A 20,648-nucleotide genomic window follows, 5' to 3' on the forward strand; every position below is an offset into this window, starting at 1 on the left:
GAGCATAAATAACCATTCCATGCCAAAGCCAGATAGCTGAAATGAAAATTGCTTCCGGGACGCCAAATTGAACGAAGATGCTTTCTAGTTTCCAGACGTCTTTTATCGTCAGACCGACATCTTGAAAGACAATGTACGTATGGATCAAACAGTACAGGTTCAGGTTCTTAATACCTGGTACACATATTGCTAATGGACAAACAGAAAATATCATGGTCCAGCCGGCTATAATTTCTGGATCACAACCGAGTTGGCGAGGCCTGCCTGCTCAATTGTTTGACTCGGATCATTGAGGAGCTTGGGAGGGAACCCCATAATCTGCAGGTGATAATTTCTTGGACCATCAGGCCTTGATGCATCAATGAAAGCGCGAATGTCACTGATGGTATGGTGGTAGTTAAAATGTCCAACAATGCGGGTTCCATCAGCCAACCTAAGTTGAACCGATGTTGATGGCAACTTTTCATCCACAACCAGGCCTGCGGAAGGGGTTGGAGCAGTGTTGAGAGGAGTCGATGCAGTCATTGGCTCGGATGCTGCTGGAGTAGAGCTGCTACCTAGAGTTCTTCCCACACCCTGAAATGGAACATGTCGCTTCACCGGTTCCTGCAAGGACATAAATATTAATCACTTGTAAAGTAAAATATGTCCACTGGCCTTGAAAACAGGCCATAAAAATTTAAAATACATTTGATAGCAGAGAGAGATGACTTCACTGGAAAATCTTCAACTAAAATATTCCGAACGGAATTGTTCAAAGGAGATCTTAAAGAGAGAACTCACTGGGCACTTCTCATTCCTCCTTATTAGATTAACATGAACTGAGGTACCTCTATCTGCAGGTTCCAACTCTTTTGGACATTCAGATTTTTTTATGCTCTGCATTGAGACAAAGAATGGGCAGATATAAAATATCATTTATGAGAATATCACAAAACCGAGCAAAATCAAACTAGTGCTTGCGCATGAGTAATTTGTTGCCATTAATAAAGGAAATCAATGAACAACGCAGATTGTACAGAAAACCAGTTTAAAGGACATTAATGAACAACCTCCACAACAACAATTGATTCTATAATCTACTAGTTTCTTTGTTCTTTTTTCAATTAGTCAAACTTCTATTGACATTACCTCTAAGAAAGATGCATTTTCAGGATCGTCCAACCGCCTTAAAGGGCCATCATTTATAGTAAAACCGTTGGACCAGAAAATGATGTTGTGAACAACAGTCTCAGGCTGCGCAGGAGTAGGTTGTACAGTTTCCCCAGAGAGTAATCTACCAGTTCCAGCAAAGCTTCTGGAGCTTGAAGATGCATTGGAAGGATCAAAAGGCCCCTCTGTAGCTCCTAACTCCCTTGCTTGATCAAAAATGGAATCCACATCGTTATCCTTTGTAGGATCCTGGACAAGCATTCCACTGCAAATATTGTAATTACCAATGTTAGACTTTCTTCAAAATTTCATGCAAAAATTATCAGCTCCTAGACCTGTTAATTTCTGTATGACAAAAAAAAGGATAAAATAATAAGATTTTATTGAAACTTGGACATTAGCCATGAAATCAAGACTTAGGCATGACATAAGATTAAAAATGTGAATTGAAAACACAATCTAACACATCATGGAAAGAAAAAGGGAAATAAGCACAGCGTGCATAAAGTCATACTATTCCTTTCAAGGCATAGGCTCCATTGTGATACATAGCGGAACCAATATGTGATGCAAACCTGTAAATAGAATACTAAGTGAACATATTATCAAGAAATGAACTACTGATTTCTTACTCTTCACCCGAATCTCACAGACCAATCAGAATTCCATCAGTCTATTTTTGTGTGTGAGCATTATTTGTAAATTGATCACTGAGTTCGGCAAATATGAGTATAAACATTCAATAATCATACATGGAAGTATTCTTGTTGTAATACTAAGACACAAGATAGTACATAACTTGCAGCGGATTCCCGTAAAACTCGCTTTCGAGCCATCATAAGCCCCTACAAATGGGTTTCCTAATGGAACCCAGAAATGTCTACACACAATTAAGAGTTCAATAACAATTTCAACCCATCTGATCAAAATAAAATTAAAGACTATATCCTACTTACAACCCAATTGATGACAAACGCCTACTTTTGATGGTACGACTGTATGCCCTCCAAAGAATAATCCAGCCTAGACGGCATGGGTGCAACAAGATCAGATGATCCTTAGCTGGATCAATGGTTCCTTGGCGTCGGTCCTGTTTGTTGTCGCAAGCAAGCTCACTGCTCGTGCAACCTGGGAAGCCCTTGAACAACGGTATGCGTCCTCGTCCTAGAATAGGGTTCTTTCTGCAAAATGAACTCCTTCAAACTAAGAAAGTGATCTTTACGTTGATGATTACCTTGATCGTATGAATTCCATTGCTAATAATCTTGCCCTAGGTGGAAAACCAATTAATGATGATGAATTAGTTCCAATAATTCTGAATAACCTTGGTCCTGCTTTTGAATTGATTGTCAATGGAGTATCACGTGCTAGAGCAAGATTATTCATAATTATTGGAACCAATTCATCATCATTAACTGGTTTTCCATCTAGGCAAGATTATCGGCAATGGAATTCATACGATCAATGTAATCAACAACGGAAATCACCTTTCTTAGTTTGAAGGAGTTCATTTTGCAGAAAAAGAATCCTATTCTCAGATACCGTTGTTCAAGGGTTTCCTAGGTTGCACGAGCAGTGTGCTTGCTTGCGACAACAGAAAGGCCCGACGCCGCCAAGGAAACATTGATCCAGCTAAGGATCATCTGATCTTGTTGCACCCATGCCATGTAGGCTGATAACATCAGTATTTCCAGGAAGATTCTTTCGAGGGCATACAGTTGTACCATCAACATACCCTAATAAATCGCGAATCTTGAGCATGGGGAGAATTTGGGCCAACCATACGAGATAGTTGGTCCTGTCAAGTTTGATATTGACAATGGTGGTCATGGAAGATGAAAATGGATTGACGGGGAGATGCAGGGGGTTAGGGTTGGTTGGCTGGGCAGCGTTGACATTGTTGTTGTCAGCGAAGGTGATGGGCTAGGAAAAAAAAATGAAGCATCTTTGTCGTTAGACAGTAAGGGCTCTTAATAACATGGAAAACTTACAAGACTCGAGGTTATCGGTTCGATTTGCATATCATATGAAGGTTTACAGATCATATGAAGGTTTTGAAAACCTTATTTACACGGCAAGTTTGAAATTCAAAAATACAAACAGGTCACAAATCTGGCTAACAATGATTCAAATTCAACCTGGACCTAATAGACTTCTTCATGGATAAGGCCGGAAGATTGAGATAACAAACTGAAGAGTTTGTATCGGAACTGGAAGTCTGACCTGGTCTAACAGCCTACACACAATTAAGAGTTCCATAACAGTTTCAACCCATCTGACCAAAACGAAATTAAAGGCAATATATCCTACTTTCAACCCAATTGATGACAAAACGCCTCCTTTTTCTCACCAAAACACAAAAAATTTAGATTTCTATGTTTTAATTTATATAATTTGGCAAACAGGAGTGAAGAATAGGCAACGAAAAACATAAAAACTGTAAAATTCAAAAATTTACGGAACATGGGAATAATATAATTACAAACAAACCAGAAAGAAGAAGAATTTCATAAACCGAATAAAAACTATGATCCGAAAATTGAAAGAAATGTTGAAAAGGGAGTAATCGGAAAGAGAGAGAAGGACGGACCTTTTCTCGCCACCAGTGTAGTACTCCGGAGGGCCATCGGAGTCACTGTCCGAGTCCGCAGACCTCCGGTTCAGATCGGAAAGTGTACGGATTCCTCCGGTTCGACTCTTTTTCTTCTCCTCCGACGCCATTTGCTATCTCAGCGTCGAAACCAGACAGGGAGAGATCTTGATCATTGACTGACTGACCAGCTTTGTGAGCGCGTCACTTAAAACGTATTCAACGCACTTCAGATGCGCGTGTAAAATATATTTCTGAAATTTACAGTTTACACCCCTCAAATTTGAGCTAACTACATATCACAATTTCATCTTTAGTGTTCTTTTCAAATGAGCCACGCTGTTTTATGTTTTTGCACATCGCACACTGAGGTTTCGGTGACCACTGACCGAACCAATTTATAAATTACCGTATAGAAATTCGTCTATTAAAATTTTGTAAATCGGCTGACGTAAAATGCCAACCAAAATCGCTTTTTCGTAGTTGAAGCAGAACATCGCACAAACGGTGATGGTGAAAATGGCATTACGCACCAGTCGAACAATACAGAACCGGAGCGCGCGCAACAGCGCGGGCCGTCTCAATCACGCCGTCGATGCCGGACCCTTATCCGCCGTACATCCAGACTTAGTCGATCGCGATGACGAAGATTCTCATGCGACGCTGAGTTCCGACTCGGACAGCTCCTCCGACTCCGATGGCGAGTCGACGCGGTTGTCGGGACTCGCGGCGAGCTTCCGAGTCGTGTCCGAGTCGATTCAGAGAATGGAGCAAGCGGAGCTGGAGATGGCCAAGGCAAGGGAGGCTCTGCGGCTGAAGGCGGAGAAGCAGCGGGTCGAGCTGGAGACCGAGTTGACACAGATGCTGCTGCAGACTCAGTTGCAGATCGCGTCGTTGGTTTCTCAGCGGCAGAGTCGTCCGAGTCGTAAAAGGAAGCGAGTCGAAGAAGACGAGCCGTCGTCGGAAGGGGCTTTCGGCTTGAGCCTCCTTCAATGCAATTTACTATTTTAGTCATTTCATTGGTAATAATTACTAATGGTTGCCATCATTGGTTTGTGCCTTTCATTTAGGCATGTAGCCACGTCAGCGGTAACATTCCTAATCAATAATGCAATGTAAAGTTAAAACACATAACATTGTATTATTCGTTTAAAATTTCATGATTTTTGTGACGCCAAAAGTTAGACCTTTAAGTTGATTTAGAGCTCTATCCTTGTACTCTTACATAGTCGATTTAGAGTCGCACGTAAGAATAGAGAAATAGAAAATCGAAAGAGGAAAAGGATGTAATTTAATTTACCTTAGTTGTATGGTCATGGACAACTAATAATCCCATGTTGACTCTGCCAAATGCCAATACGACTCTCGAACTGCAGAGGGCTGGGCAATTATAGTCCGAGGATGGAGTAGACGGAGTTGGAGATTGCCAAGGCGAGGGAGGCGTCGTGGTTAAAAGCAAAGAAGCAGCGGGTTGGGCCGGAGCGCGAGTTGCCTAAGTTTCGTTTGAAGATTGCAAGCGACTTGAACAAGATAAGTCATCCTTCATGTCTTACGGCCAGGCCGAGTTCTTTTGCATTGGTTCAGTCAGTGACTTGGGGGATCAAATTTTGTAGATGAAATTTACTATTTTAGTCATTACATTGGTTATATGCTAACTTGTCTGCTAAAATTTGGGGCGCATATAAAATTATCATGGATATATAGCCTTTTATATGCCCATAAATAAGCATATCTATGAAATTAATCAACTACGAGTCTGCGCTTCTCTGTGCTGGAGTCGGAATTTTGGGGTGTTTGCTGTGCGGAACTGAGTAGACCCTTCTGTCGATTCCTAGCACTATCGATGTAATGATGCAGAGGTGGAAGATGGCCTTGTTCTCCATCTTTGGGTACTTGTCCTCGGATTATCTGTCAAAACCGTGAAGATGAGCTTGCCAAAACTACGGTAAGAGAGAGCGAGAGGGATACGAAGATGAAGATATTCTTTACCTTTGATGCCCACGACCGCTCAGCTTGTTGACAGACATCTCTAATATCCCTTCCAGACATTCTGAAAACAGAAGGACAAGAAAAAGCATGAACTGACATTACAATTTCAAAACTACAGCATTGTTAGATTGATAAGCCAAGGAACGATATAATTGTACTCTGTAGCATATAAACATAAAATTAAAGTTCATTGACCCATAAAAACTCATAATGGTGTCGAGAATAACTCATTCCCACGAAGTAAAAACCAGGAGTCGGAATGGCATTTGCCATGCACATGGTGATTAAATTGGGGAAATGAGGTAAAAGATTTTTGTTCGTCAGAACCTAAACATACCCTTCGGTTGCTGATGCTAATTCTTCTAATTCAGCTTCGTTCAGGTGCTTTGCATACTGAGCGGCTATTTCCTTACGATTTTGCTGATCAGGTAGGTCAAACATGATAATTGAATCAAACCGACTGCACATTGTTGATTAAAAGTGAGCAAACAATTATGGAAACTTAGGGTTCTATCATCCTTCAAATAAGAAAACATACCTAATCAAGGCCGGATCAAGATCTTGCTTTCTATTTGTTGCAGCAATTACAACCACTTTCTTATCTTGTTCAAATCCATCAATCTGTGCGGAAAGAGTAATACTTAATAAGGACGTCAACTTAGCTTCTTAATCATCTAAGTTTCCCACCCAAATTACTCAAAAAAAAGTTTCATTTTCAGCATTATTGTGAAGTAATGAGTATTAAATTTCACCTGTCGCAATAAAACTGATAAGACTCTCCGTGTGGCTTCATGCATTTCGCTATCACGCGAAATAGCAAAAGAATCAATCTGAGTAGAGTCAAAATAACAGAAAGCAATGTTATCACAACACTGTACAACCTCCAACTACATGATTTCAAATAGGATACAAAATACGACTACAGTCCTACAAGGGCATCATGTTACTAGTCTCACAGCAATGTCATAAAACTTGGGAGTTGGGATGAATGTCTCTAAGGTGGCTAGGGATTTATTGCTTCAATTACCTCATCCAGAAAAATGATAGCACCATCTGGAAGCTGATTTGCAAGTGAAAAGACTTTTCCTAATAATCGTTCACTCTCACCATAGTACTTGGACAGGATAACCTCAAGGGGTACGTATAACAATGGGATGCCCTGCGAAACAGTCACTGAACATGAGAATAGATTAACAAAAGATTAACAGACCAAAAATGGTAGTGCCTAGCAGCTCACCGCTTGATTAGCAATGACACGAGCAGAAGATGTCTTCCCCGTACCTAAAATTGGATACACATTATATCAACACTAATGCATTTGCATAATTCTCGTAAGTTGCAAAAAGCAGGCACAAAAGAAGTGGACTATGCTCACACATTCAATATTTAGCAAAACCCCTAAGACTATTTCTGTCGTTAAAACTATTGGTAACCAAAATCTCCCCAACTCATTCTCTCGACAAGCAAGAATAAAAGATATGTGAATAATTCAGTAGGTCAGTTGAAGAAAATGTATCTTGAAAAATATAGAAAGTTATACAAGGTTGATCAGTGCACCTGGTGGCCCTTCAAAGAGTACAGCTCGAGGTCTATTTGACTCAAATTTACAACGAGTCCCACGGGCAATATCATCATATGTTTCAGGACTAAGCAGAGCCAACAGAATAGTGTCTTCTATATCTCTACACAATGAGCAAGAGTAGCTGGTAAGAAACATAGGGTTTATTAATTTCATATATTAAGGAAGAAAAAAAAAAGTTATCTACCCACCGTTTTTGCTGATCATATCCAGCAATATTGTCCCATGAAATCTCTTTTCTTGTGGAACTAACATTGGGTTCATTAATTCCATAAATTCTCACTCCCATGGACTCAAGACTAGCTATTAGTTTATCTGCAGATGGCATTTGTGTCGTGGTATCTTCCCTCGGTTTTCTTTCCATGGTACTATTTTGCCATAACTTTGTCCCTGCTAATAGCAAAGCAGACACCAGAGCATCCAGCTCTTTGGGACTCAAGGTCCCATCCTTCATAAATTCAATTTCCTGCAATAATTTATGCTGACCGATATGAAAATCTTAAATTCCACCAGTTATTTACCTTTGGAGTTTGGTAATTGAAGCCGCACAAAGTAAAGGAGACAAATTGCAATAATATTCATAAACTGCATAAAACAGACTTACAGCTCTATCTGAGGAGGTAATTACTGAGTGGAACAAGAGAACTTGCAAATCTCCTTCATGCTTACTCACATCTTTTAATTCCCCTCCATCACCTCCAGCTTCCTTCTTTTTTTCTGGGCGAGTTAGCATGAGTTGCCAAGCAGCTCCACTGACATATTTCGAAAGAAACAGATAGCACTACTTAGCATATTTGGGTTCACAAAAATGCAATTAATGATGAAGGGCTCGAACATAATGTTTAAGCAACTGTTAAAGTTAGAGCTGAGGAAACACTGAAAGGACCAAAAGCAATGCTCTAACAATACCTGTCCCAAGCACGTAGTGACATATCTAAACCACCACCACGTTCTTCTACCTTTACTCCAAGATGAGAAGCAATATTTGCTATCAGCTGTGAAGCTTCACACGCTGGAGGAATTTGGAACTTGATGGAAACCTATACCCATTGTAAGATTGTATTAACGCTGTTCGAAAGAGTACAATACATGGATTCTTTTATGAGAACAAAGCACACAAAACAATTCAGTTAACTGCAATAACCTTTTGTCCCTTAACAGCAACGGTAAAGGGGGGATAAAAACCGCGTCCAATTCCTTTACTTCTGAGGAGGTCTAGAATTTGCTGTCGTTGTTTCTTGGTAATTTCTTCCAGGTCTACATGACTTCCACTAGCAGGAGGGTCAGCAGGCAAAGCGGGCTTGGAAATATCCTGCAGAATTAAAAAATTCACATTAAAACTAGTTCAAGAATGCAGCTTTAACTCGGTACGTATTGAAATCGACATAATCCTCCAGAAAAATCGATGCACAGGTACCTCCTCTGCATCTGCATAAGCCACCTCTATGCCTCCAAGTCCGATCAAACCAGCCAACACAGTTGGAAACACTAGAGATTGGTGCTCAAAAGACCCTGCATTTGGCAATCATAAGCATAAATTTTGAACTTATCCAATTCGAACTAATTATAATTTATATATTGACGAACAAAATGGCATAATCTCTAATATTCTTGAGCAGAAAAACAAATAATTCAAACCATTTAGCACCAAAAATGTCTTGAAATTCAGAAAAGTTAAATAAAATTTACAAGTTTAGAGGGGGTTACTTACGGTGGCAGAGAAGGCGAGGAATAGCGAGGTCAGGTGAAAGAGCACGCGGAGGATTAGGGTTTGGGGTTCTGCGGAGGGGGACGGATCGCCATATCCGAGCAGTTGTCAGCACTCGTCGGAAAATTGTCATAGCTTCTTTACTGAGGAGCTCAAGTGAAAATTTTGACCGCTATGTTTGATTGTATGCGTAATTGTGGCGCGGAATACCGCACCCACTAAAAAATCTTATATATAGAGCGAGCAAGCAAGCAACCGCCCAAAACGCACCGCCGGTGGTTGCTGGTGTCGCCGCTGCGTCACGAAAACTGCGTTTTTAACAGGTGGGGTTGTTTGTAAATTTATCAGACAAAGCCCATCTCTAATTTTGGGCCCAATTTACAACGAAGTGTTAGTTTCGGGTCAACCTGTCAAGATCCGTTTATTAAATGATGGATCTTGGGTCAGCGTGTCAAACTCTTGTTTAATATACGGATTGAGTTTTGAGTTTAGCTTCAACGTCTAATAAATGAGTTGAGTTTCTATTAAAAATAATGTTTAAGAGATCAAATCTTGTAAACCAAATGATGTGGTGGTTGATGATTGGATAATTATTCAAGTTTTGATTAATATGCTTGTTTCCTATTGGTAACATGTTATTTGATTTGCAAATTTGGTTGTTTTCTATAGATGACAAATCATTTGGTTTATATAACACCGTTGACATATTTTGAAAGAAACAGAGAGCAAAACTAAAGCATATTTTGGTTCACAAACCCAGGATCAATGATAAAGGGCTTAAAAAAAAAAGGAAAACTAATGAAAAGAATTTGAAAACTTTAAGTTTTAACGATGTGGACAAAATAAAGGATAAAGGGAATATTATGAGGTTTAACTTTTTAGTGTAAAAATGTAGTTTTTCGTTAAAATAAATAGTAACGTAGACTTTTCATTAAAACACCCCAAAAAAACGCAGCACAAAGTACAACCCAAAAGTGATAGAACTGAGGAAACACACCAAAATCATTTTTCTAACAATACCTGCGCTAAGGTTCAAAATAAAATAAGCGCGCGTGTACACCACCACCCCTTTCTATTGGTCCACGCATACATCTTCTTCCTAATAAACATTAGAATTAAATTGGCCTAATCACTGATCGATTCAATGTTTGCCGATATAGAGAATAAACATAAGATACGAGCTGGTGTGTGCATATTGCTTGATCGAATTGAGATATCATCACAGTAATATTGCAATTATAAGTAAGTGCTCAAAACGTTATTATTATCTAGGAAACCGAAAGTCACAAAACCATATATAGTAGATAAGTAGGGTCTGGTTGGGACCTGGCACCCTCACAGGGTTCTGAATCCTTGATGATCATCATTCATCACTCACTGTGTCGTCCTTTGATGCTTACGACTAGGCAATTTAAGTTCCTATAACTTGTATTCTTTCCAATTGCTTTTTGTTGGACCATCCGAATTTAGTTTGTCAACATGCATGCTTCTTTCTTGGAGATCCATTTTTTGGGTTTTTATTTTTTATTATTATAATTTTTTTAATTTTTGATTTTGGATGGCCTATGCGTTTTGGGGTTTACTAGTATCTCTATTACAAAAATAAATAAATAAATAAGAAACAAATCCGTTAATAGATAATAAAAACAAATATGTCTCGTTCAAAACAACAAGCATCAGAAATAAACTTCACAAAACGACAAACACCAAAGAGTTAAATCATCTTGTCTCTCCCCTCATCTCTAGTCTGCTGATGCTGCAAATTCATTCATCTGGCGCCCCGCGGGCTCGATCTGCACAACGTTATGAAGTATGATTACTTATTTTGTACAAATATATTAGTTATAGCATAATTTGATAAAGAGAGTAGGATGAATACCAAAAACCACTCTACGTTTAAGCTAAAAAAATGTTTTTGAACGCAAAGAACCCTTAACTTTGTTGGTAAGGTTTATAAGAAATCACATACCAAAAGTTCTAATTGAAGAAAAAAGGAGAACGGGCAATACAAGTCCACAACAGAACAAAAACAAAAGAGTTCGAATATAGAAAAAATACATACAATCGAACATTAAAACTCTCGTTCATAAATATTTAACACTCGCTTATAAGTAGTCATACGTACCTTCCCACCAGCTAATTGTGAAGTAAAAGTAGACACCAAAGCGTCCACCTCCTTGAGACTCCAGATCCCCTCCTTCACAAATTCAATTTCCTGCAATAATTAATGTTGATTGATATAAAAATCTCAAAAGCCAACACTTCTTTATCTTTGGTATGCTGAAGAAGCAGCACAAAGTAAAACAAGAACAAATGCAGTGCAATATATTCATAAAAAACATAAAATGTAGACTTACAAATCTATCTGAAAAAGGAATTACTGAGCGGAATACTTGAATTCGCAGATCCCCTCCTTCACCTCCAGTTTCCTTCATTTTGTCTGGGCGAGCTAGCATTATTTGTCAAAAAACTCGACTGACAAAGTTCACAAGGAAATATAGCACTACTAAGCATATTTTGGTTCACAAAACCACAATCAATGATGAAGGGCTAAAACAAACAGCTTAAAAATAACCCAAATGTGAAAGTTAGAACCGAGGAAACACTAATAGAAGAAAAAATAATTTCTCTAACAATACCAGCGAGAAGGAAAAAAATAGTTGCAGTGCGCATGTAAACCACCACCACTTTGTATTATTAATCCAAGATCAGAAGCAATATTTGCAATCAGTTGTGCAACGTCACGAGTCGCAGGAATTTGGAACTTGATTGAAACCTATAACGTTGTAAACTCGGGTCAATTTGGCCGAAAGAGTGCTATATACATGGTTTATTTTATGAGAAGAAACAAACCGCACATGGTAAATCAATTAAGTGCAATAACCTTTTGTCCCTCAACAGCACTAGGAATGAAGCGCAAAGCGGGTTTAGAAACATCAATATCCTGCAGAATTAAAGAAGAATAAAACTAGTTCAAGAAGTATGCGTTGCTAATTGACATAATAATCTCACACAAATTTGATGCACAAGTTGGCTACTTTACTCTCCAGGTAGGAGTCATGTAGCGCATGGGCTAACATTCTGTCAGTTGCTTGTAGTCTCGACTCTCTTCTCTTTACGCTCCCTACAAACGCATAAAAGTTAGCCGAGTCTGCAAACATAGCCCCAAGTGCGGTCAAACCAGCTGCCAAACCAACCAACACAGCTGGAAACACGAGAGATTGCCTCGAACCATTCGGGTTCGGCATGCATTTTTTGGGCCCAATTTACAATTATGTGTCAATTTCGGGTCAACCTGTCATGATCCATTTATTAGATGATGGATCATGGGTCAATATGTCAAACTCTCGTTTAATATATGGACTGAGTTTGAGTTTAGCTCTCGACACGTCTAATAAATGAGTTAGAGTTTTCTACATGCTGAGCTTCGGCCTTCGTTTTATGGGTTGAAGGTAGCAAAAGTCAGAAAGTTATTGTAGAGGTTGATTGTGTTTTGATGATCTTTCTCATTCATGATTCACTTAGCTTTATTAATCATTTTCTTTATGGTTTTATCTTGAAGTGCAGAAGTTCGATCATAGAGCATTGGAGTTGTAATGTGCAACATGTTCATAAAGAGCATAATTTTGCAACTGACGTGTTAGCTAAATTGAGTTTAAATAGCGAGATAGAGTTTCAAAAGATTACGGAGCCTCCTCCTTGTTTAGTTCAAACTCTTTCAGATGACTGCTCTAGTTGCTACAGCTAGATTAGTTGTTTCTTAGTGTTTTCTTTTTCTTTTTCCATGTTACCGGAAAAAAATGAGTTGAGTTGAGATTAATTAACTATTTCAATTAAATTGAAACTAATGTTCGTTTGGATCGATTCAATGGTTGTCAAGATAGAAATAAACTTAAACGGATATCTGTTTAGTTCCTAGATATATGACAAATCTCTTAAAATGAAACTGGTGTGTTGCACACAATTGAAGCCAACCAATGGCTCTCATATCTAAATCAGGAAGCGAAGGCCCTGATATCCTACTGTAAAGAGCGAAACAAGCTATTAATAATTGTGATCACAATGAGAGCAATTATCTCCACTATAATAATATATAACAATAAATAAATAAAGGAACACATCCATTAATAGATACTAGAAATAAACATACGTCTCTTTCAAACCAACGATAAGTATCAATTGTAGCAAAGAAATTAACTTCATAAAAATCGAAATACGAAAAACTAGGTATATCCTAAATACTTTAGTCTATTAATAATGGATCTAACTGATAGAAGAAGCACCAAGGAGTTAATCTCATCTCTTGACCAAAAAAAAGAAGAGTTAATCTCATCTCTAGCCTACAAATGCTGCAAATTCATTCTTCCGGCGCTCGCCGTGCTCGACCTGCACAAGGTTATGAATTCTAATTACTCATTTTGCACGAACAGTATTAGTTATAGCATAATTTGATATCGAGAGCAGGCTGCAGGATGAATACCAAAAACCACTCAACATTTAAGCTAAAAAAGTTTTTGAACGCAAAAAACCCCTTGGCATTACTGCTAAAGATTACAAGAAATCTCAAATCCCTAAACAGATCACTGAATAAAAAGGGAGAATGGGGAATATATGTCAATGGTAGAACAAAAACAAAACAGTTTTGAATATAAAAAGATATACATACATTCGAATATGTAAAGCTCTTATCTATAAATATTTAACCCTCTGTTATAAGTAAACGTAAATACCTTCACACCAGTAAATTGTAAAGTAAAGGTAGACACCAGAGTATCCACCACTTCAGGACTCCAGCTCCCATCCTTCACAATTTCAATTTCCTGCAACAATTGATGCCGACTGATATGAGAATCTCAAGACCAACCGCAGTGAAATATATCCATAAACAGCATAAAATGGTTACTTACAAATCTATCTGAAAAAGGAATTATTGAGCGGGATACGTGAACTCGCAAATCCCCTCCTTCACCACCGATGTCCTTCTTTTTCCCTAGGCGACCTAGTATTACTTGCCAATAAACTCGACTGACATAGTTCACAAGGACAGACAGCACTACTAAGCAGATTTTGGTTCACAAACCCAAGATCAATGATAAAGGGCTAAAAAAGACGCAGCATAAAGTCTAACCCGAAAGTGATAGAACTGAGGAAACACAGATAGAACCAAAATCATTTTTCTAACAGTACCTGCGCCAAAGGATCAAAATAAAATAAGCGCGCATGCACACCACCACCACTTTCTATTATTAGTCCACGACCACAAGCTCTATTATTAGTCCACGACCAGAAGCAATATTCGCAATCAGCCGTGCAGCGTCACGTGTCGCAGGAATTTGGAACTTGATTGAAGCCTATAGCCATTGCAAACTCGTGTAAATTTTGTTCGAAATAGTGCCAAAATATGGATAGTTTATGAGAACAAAAAACCAACGTAGTAATTCATTTAAGTGCATTTACCTGTTGTTCCTCAACAGCGCCAGGAGTAAAGCGCAATGCGGGTTTAGAAATATCAATATACTGCTGAACTAAGGAGGATTAGGGTTTAGGGTTTGACGGACGGGGACGGATTGCCATGTTCGACCAGCTGTCAGTGCTCGCCTCAAAATTGCCATAGCTTCTCTCTTAAGGGTCAACTGAAAATATCGATTGATCGCTGTGCTTGTTGTGTCATGGAAACTGCGTGTTTATCTTATCAGGGCGTGTTTGCAAATTAATCAGAGAATTTCCAAGTATCACATTTCTTTTACAGATTGAGTCTCCAAGTTTCTCCAACTGGCATCCGGAACGAGTGCACATTTACAATAGTAAAACATGTGAATTTTTTCTAGTCCACGTCAAACTGTGTTTAAATTACACATATGTGGAAGAGTTGTTAGATCTCATTAAGTTAAAAGATCTAACACCTCTTATTTCTATGCATAACTTAAATATGCATTTTATGTTAAAAAATGCCTCGTATTTCACATGTCATGAAATTTTTAACGCCTCGTATTTCACATGTCATGAAATAAATGGAGGACCAAAAAAAAAAAAAAAAAAAAAAAAAAAAAGCATTTCCTCTACTTGTAGTATGATATGTAGAGTACTGCTTGATATCCAACGCTCGGAAAAATCTCTCAGAAAACATGTACTATAGCTGTAAAAGGACCAAGCTTCGGTAACTTGTGACTAAGAAGACTAGTAATAATTAAGAGAAACATATAAATAAATATTTGTCGTCCATCCTTCATTTGAAACTCTAGTGAATGAGATAAGAGAGGACTTTTTAGTTAAATAATTACCACCGACGCAATTCAAACCTTCAAATCTAGCCGCGATGGCCAACTTAGTATAAGTTGTTGGACGCATACATCTTCTTCCTAATAAACATTATAATTTAATTGGCATAATCACTGATCGATTCGGCGTTTGCAGATATAAAAAATAACCATAAGATACAGTGGAGCTGGTATGTGCATACTGTTTGATCGAACTGAGATACCATCATAGTAACGTTGCAGTTACAAGTAAACGCTCAAAACCTTATTATTACCTAGGAAACCGATAGCCACAAAGCCATATGTTGTAGATATGTAGAGTCTGGTTGGGACCTGCCACGCTCAAGGGGCTCTGAATCCTCGATCATCATCATTCATCACTTACTGTGTCGTCCTTTGATGCTTACGACTAGGCAATTTAAGTTCCTATAACTTGTATTCTTTCCAATTGCTTTTTGATGGACCATCCCAACTTAGCTTGTCAACACGCATGGTTCTTTCTTGGAGTTTATTTTGATGTGATGGTTAACAACTATATTTCCGTTTTCGTGTAAAACTTTAAATCGCAATTTATTTGGCTTGAAAGTGAAGTGATATTGCACTATGGTTAGGGTTTGACAGAGGGGGGCGGAGGATCGCCATGTTCTAGCAGCTCTCGACTACCTAATCATTGTCAAGGTTAACTGAAAGGACACATGACAGATGATTAGGTGTATGATGAACATACACCATAATTTATGTGGTGAGGAAAAATGCTTCCTAATCTCTAGCATTCTTGAACAAGCATAAAAATAAATAATTCAAACCATTTATCAAGAAAAAAAACCTTGACATTCAGAAAAATTAAATTTACATGTTTAGAGAGAGTTACTTAGGTGGTGACCATTACCATCACTTAAGGGTAATAGCAAAAAAAATTCATGAACCAATGTGTACAATCTACCCTGTCATTTTGTGTCTATCTAGCAAAAGCCACAAAATTCAACCAGCTGTCCTCCCAGCAACTTTGAATGAATATGTTTTCATAGAAGGGAAAGTTACTTTTCTGTAAAATATTTACCTACCAAGTACCAACTCATCTTTTGAAGAAACCTTCTGGTGATGACTGATGAGCAAGTAAAATGTCGTTAGACTCGCCCAAATGGATGTTTGGTTAGTTGGCAATGTTTAGGTTATCGAATCTTTTACGGTGAAAATTAAATTCATCTTCTTCTAGTGGCTCGCTCTAAGTTGGACGAAATTATATTTATATTTGTTAAATTAATTTAATATTTGCAGTGACGGGGTTAGGATTTTCAAGTAATAGGGTCATAATTGACAAGAAAACTTCATTGAACCATTTCATCTAGCACTTTGTGGACACTTGTAGATTCTTGTCGACATTTACCAAAATCTTACGCCAACGTATGTCGCGACAACTACTATGATTAGTAGAGACTTTTTGAAGGCAGCTTATAGGAAATTGTGAAGTAATGTAAGGCTGCCAAGACTTGTCAACTGAGACATTTAATGGAGCACTTGATTCGCACAATAGAGTCGTACACAATAAAAAGAAAAGGAAAAAAGAGACGCATGTTTGATAAAAGAAAACAAAATTAGAAGAAGGAGGAAGTTAAGATTTTAGTTTGCCAAAATTAGAAGCAGTGAAATATACAAAAGGATTTTGAAGCTGTTGGGGTAATTGACAACCAATGAACCCATATAGGCTCCATCACTGACTACCTTGATCGTTGTTTGATCGCCCTACATGTACTAGGACTTAACTGATAATTAGACTTGGACTCCGAATGTTTTCCTGTCCTAGGCACCAAACGGCTACTAGACTTGGCAATTTATATAGGCAGTGAAAGATAGCAACCAACGTCTTTTGAGTTGCAGGACCACAGGAACCCATCCACTCGGATTGTAACTTGTAAGGCCATGAACAATTTATTCATGGAGAATTATCACCATCCTAAAATCCGTATACTAGGATGAGGAGTAGTAGTAGTAGCTGGTACCAAGGAACCAATTTTGTGAAACCTTAAAAACCCACACCACTTTCTTTTTGTGATAAAGGCATATTCCTATCCCATCCCTCACTTTCTTGATTGCTTTGCCATGCTTTCCATTTGCATATATGGAGTCAAGATATTGGCATATTTAGGTTATGTCACGAATGCAAATTCAAATATGTAGTCGGTTAAAAATAGCATAAGCTAGTTGGTTAGAATAATGCTTTAGTCAATTGTTATGTTCTAAGAGTAACTACAGTCACATTTATTTATATTTTCGAGATATATAAATGTGTTTTTTTTTTTTTGCTATAACGAGAGAGATATAAATTTAAATTTGATCGCACCCCTTCTTCAACTGACTAGACAATTGCTCTTTTTTTTTTTTTTTCTTTTGGAACAATTTTTTCTTCAATATTGAAAATTGTCTCTAAGATATCAAACGGTAGAAATTGTTTAAAAAGTCAGACTACTTAACAGACTAAACTACTGACGACCAACACTTTGGGAGATGGAATAGAAAACGTAAGGTTATAAAAATACTTAATATATTATTTTTAGGTCTAAATTTTTCAGTCGAAGATTTTTAGTTTCTAATTTAATAAAGAGAAGATATTTGTTTAAAAATAAAATGAAGAGAAGATATGGATACAATTTATATAATTATCAAATCAAGTTTTGTTTAATAGAGAAAAAAGGAAACTTTATCAAATTAGAGCTCGAAGACTTTGATTCATTGTTGCTCATATAGGATTGTTGGAATTAAAGCTTGTTCTTGGTTAGATTGAGCTAGTAAATTTCTCGAACATTGATGAGAAACTTGTCGAAGACTATATAGCTTAACGGAGAAATCAATAGAAATTTTGATTTTGGATTTAAATTTTAACAAATTTTACCACAAAGGGTTTACAATCTGAATTTGTTTATCACAACAACTATCTTTTGCATACCCTAAATTAAATATAAATAGTATTTAACGAAAACTGATCACATAATGTACGATGAACGATCACGATCGCAAAATCTCTAAGAAAATGATTCAGCGAGGACTCTTTTCCAATAAAGTCAAGCTTCAGAAATCCATAAAAATAAGCATAGAAAGTGCTCAAAAGTCCAAACTAACCTCAATATTAAACCTGATTTAAATTCAGCAAAATATATACATTAAGCTTACTTTTCGATCTAATTACAGAAGAAAAGAAGAAACTTTTCCACTTAGTGAAGAAATAAAGAGAAGATTATACAAAATGGACCCAAATTCGTACAAAACTAAGTTACATAGTGAAAGATAGGATTAAGTGATGACTAATGAGATGATTAATTAAATACTTAATACACCTTCTTAGTGAAAAGGCTGCGCAGATTAAAAAGATTACCACCAGCCCCACCACTCCCACCGATGCCATTGCCACCTCCACCGTTAACGCCGCCGCTAACACCACCACGAAGGTTGATGCTGCTGCTGCCACCGCCGACCCCGACTCCTACAGCACTATTCCCACTTCTACAGCTCAAATGGCTTCTGTACCCAATACACATCGGAGCATTCAAATTCAAGACTCTAGCTTTCGAGCCACTGCCGCCGGCGACAACTGATCCGGCCGTTTTTTTGCTCCGGCGAATCTCGGGTACTTCTTGTTTTGTACCTTTTTCAGCATTTCGAGCTTGTGATTCGGAGTTTCTCTTTGCAGCCGCGGAGGCTCCACGCCGGACCTGCCAAACAGGACTGCTCCGACCCAAATGGACTCCGGGCCGACCCGGACTCGCAGGCGGCCACTTTCTAGACTTCGAATCCCCCGTTGAGTTGCTCCTTGAACACGGCGCACTGTTCACCTTTCGGGTCCCCTGAGCTCCGAATGGTTTGGGTCTGGTATACGCGTTTCCGGCGGATCTACTGCGCGAAAATGGCCATATATTAATGTTCAGCTCGGCCGAGCTCGCTCCGCTCCTGCCGCCCTTCCGCTCTTTCTTCTTGTCTTTGTCTTTATCTATCTCGTCGCCTTTGACTGATTTCTTCTCCCCCTTCTTGAAAATGTCTCTCCAACGCTTAGATGCGGTTACCGGAGCAGCTGACAACTCGGGTCCTGGACCCGGTTCCGATTCCGGGTCCGGTTCCAATAAAGGTTCTGGGTCAGGCACAGGTGGTTGCGAGATGGGTTGTGTATTTGGGTCGGAAGATCTTGGATATGGGTCGGGTGGGTCGGAGTTGTTAGGGAGAGGCGGGGGGAGGAGGTGGAGAGGGAGGAGGACGCCATCGACGAACAGCTCGTCGGCGGAGAGGAGATTGGGCTGAGGGAAAGAGGGGTTTCTCCAGAACTCGAACTCGGGCGAGTTGGAATCGGTGCTGGTTCGCCTTCTTCGACTGCTGCTCTGTGAAAGGAGGGGTTTGAATTTGGGGCTGTGCTCCATTGAGACGGAGATTTTGGAGAGAGAGAGAGAGAGAGAGAGAGATGAGTGGAGTGGGAAGTTTGTTTTGTTTCCTGATGAGTCGGGAGTAAGCGATCTCAAGATATTCACGTTGTATTCTTTTTTTTATTCAAATTACAACATATGTATTTAGTTTTTTTTTACTTAATAGATACGCAGAATGATAAAATAATGTGACGCTATTCTTGTCACACATAAATTTCTCGATAAATAGAGATGAGAAAGAAACTTGCATGATAAAACAGTAACGTTAAAATTGTGACATCTCAAACTTAAATTTAATAGCAGAAGAAGAAAAGTTGGATGATAACTATTTTATTTTATACAACGATATTTTAGAGGCTATTCAATGTTGAGGTCTATTTCTCTACGTCGAAGTGGCAAGCTTCTAACTCTAAAGGAGAATAATGGTGATGTCCCTTTTAAAAGTTGGACAATGACTAATGCATTTGGTGAATTTAAAGTGTTTGGTATGACGGTTGAATCCGAAGGCATGCCACATATTTATTATAGATTGTATGACTAAACGCATTATTTATACGGACACGCAAATGCGAATTCACTTTCGATTGACAGGTAAAATTTTCATTAACTAAAAATGACTATTAAGCATTCCTTACGCGTATATTGACTGATACAAACATTTCTTCCTCTTTGTTAGCGGTAATTCAGTAACCAACTATGGTTTTCGGATTATGATTGGAGACGTACCGTAATACATTATGGTACATCCTAATGTGAAATTTGGTAACCAACCATACCACTACATTTACATCTTTAACTTTAATCTTCTTTTTATAGAATTTTTTATGTAAACCTAATTAATCGTTCATGTACATCTTTTCATACGCATGCCTAATTTAGCTTTCTTCAAGTCCAATCCTTAATTATTCAACGACTTCAATATCTTTCTAATTGGATAGAAAAATGAAAGACAAGTTAGAATTCTCCA

General features: G+C 38.3%; 5 protein-coding genes and 1 long non-coding RNA gene across 7 annotated transcripts; 1 reads left to right on the top strand and 5 right to left on the bottom strand.

The window, feature by feature from the left end:
* Nucleotides 1–67: 67 nt before the first annotated feature.
* Nucleotides 68–4,115, bottom strand: LOC137728044 (plant UBX domain-containing protein 4). The gene is made up of 4 exons (XM_068466922.2): nucleotides 3,743–4,115; nucleotides 1,132–1,417; nucleotides 784–879; nucleotides 68–606 (listed from the first exon to the last, which is right to left on the bottom strand). Exons 1-4 carry the CDS (start codon nucleotides 3,871–3,873, stop codon nucleotides 226–228), a joined length of 894 nt encoding a protein of 297 aa, XP_068323023.2. The 5' UTR covers nucleotides 3,874–4,115; the 3' UTR covers nucleotides 68–225.
* Nucleotides 4,116–4,252: 137 nt separating this feature from the next.
* LOC137728626 (uncharacterized protein At4g22160) lies at nucleotides 4,253–4,940 on the top strand. Its single transcript, XM_068467357.2, has one exon. The coding sequence runs from the start codon at nucleotides 4,253–4,255 to the stop codon at nucleotides 4,751–4,753; it is 501 nt and encodes a 166-aa protein (XP_068323458.2). The 3' UTR covers nucleotides 4,754–4,940.
* A 394-nt stretch (nucleotides 4,941–5,334) lies between these two features.
* On the bottom strand, nucleotides 5,335–9,378 carry LOC137728043 (uncharacterized). 2 transcript variants are annotated; one of them, XR_011067921.2, is made up of 14 exons: nucleotides 9,022–9,375; nucleotides 8,728–8,822; nucleotides 8,455–8,622; nucleotides 8,220–8,350; nucleotides 7,915–8,062; nucleotides 7,502–7,776; nucleotides 7,289–7,413; nucleotides 6,969–7,012; nucleotides 6,759–6,890; nucleotides 6,484–6,561; nucleotides 6,270–6,352; nucleotides 6,069–6,151; nucleotides 5,732–5,792; nucleotides 5,335–5,650 (listed from the first exon to the last, which is right to left on the bottom strand). XR_011067921.2 is itself a non-coding variant. In XM_068466921.2 (14 exons), exons 1-14 carry the CDS (start codon nucleotides 9,149–9,151, stop codon nucleotides 5,483–5,485), a joined length of 1,761 nt encoding a protein of 586 aa, XP_068323022.2. In that variant the 5' UTR covers nucleotides 9,152–9,378; the 3' UTR covers nucleotides 5,335–5,482. The 2 variants fall into 2 exon arrangements, 1 of the variants encoding a protein (XP_068323022.2); XM_068466921.2 differs by having other exon boundaries at nucleotides 6,069–6,191; nucleotides 9,022–9,378.
* A 1,255-nt stretch (nucleotides 9,379–10,633) lies between these two features.
* On the bottom strand, nucleotides 10,634–12,266 carry LOC148693936 (uncharacterized). Its single transcript, XM_088677308.1, has 6 exons — nucleotides 12,057–12,266; nucleotides 11,903–11,962; nucleotides 11,658–11,794; nucleotides 11,376–11,493; nucleotides 11,144–11,233; nucleotides 10,634–10,811 (listed from the first exon to the last, which is right to left on the bottom strand). Exons 1-4 carry the CDS (start codon nucleotides 12,264–12,266, stop codon nucleotides 11,481–11,483), a joined length of 420 nt encoding a protein of 139 aa, XP_088533434.1. The 3' UTR covers nucleotides 10,634–10,811; nucleotides 11,144–11,233; nucleotides 11,376–11,480.
* Nucleotides 12,267–13,153: 887 nt separating this feature from the next.
* On the bottom strand, nucleotides 13,154–14,231 carry LOC148693937 (uncharacterized). Its single transcript, XR_015952192.1, has 3 exons — nucleotides 13,926–14,231; nucleotides 13,749–13,838; nucleotides 13,154–13,404 (listed from the first exon to the last, which is right to left on the bottom strand). It is a non-coding gene; the product is annotated as an uncharacterized LOC148693937 (long non-coding RNA).
* A 4,140-nt stretch (nucleotides 14,232–18,371) lies between these two features.
* Nucleotides 18,372–19,809, bottom strand: LOC148693938 (uncharacterized). Its single transcript, XM_088677399.1, has one exon. The coding sequence runs from the start codon at nucleotides 19,676–19,678 to the stop codon at nucleotides 18,599–18,601; it is 1,080 nt and encodes a 359-aa protein (XP_088533525.1). The 5' UTR covers nucleotides 19,679–19,809; the 3' UTR covers nucleotides 18,372–18,598.
* Nucleotides 19,810–20,648: the final 839 nt, after the last annotated feature.

This window comes from Pyrus communis, chromosome 10 (genome assembly GCF_041283825.1).
Source record: "Pyrus communis isolate YQ-2024b chromosome 10, ASM4128382v1, whole genome shotgun sequence".
NCBI classification, from domain to species: domain Eukaryota; kingdom Viridiplantae; phylum Streptophyta; class Magnoliopsida; order Rosales; family Rosaceae; genus Pyrus; species Pyrus communis.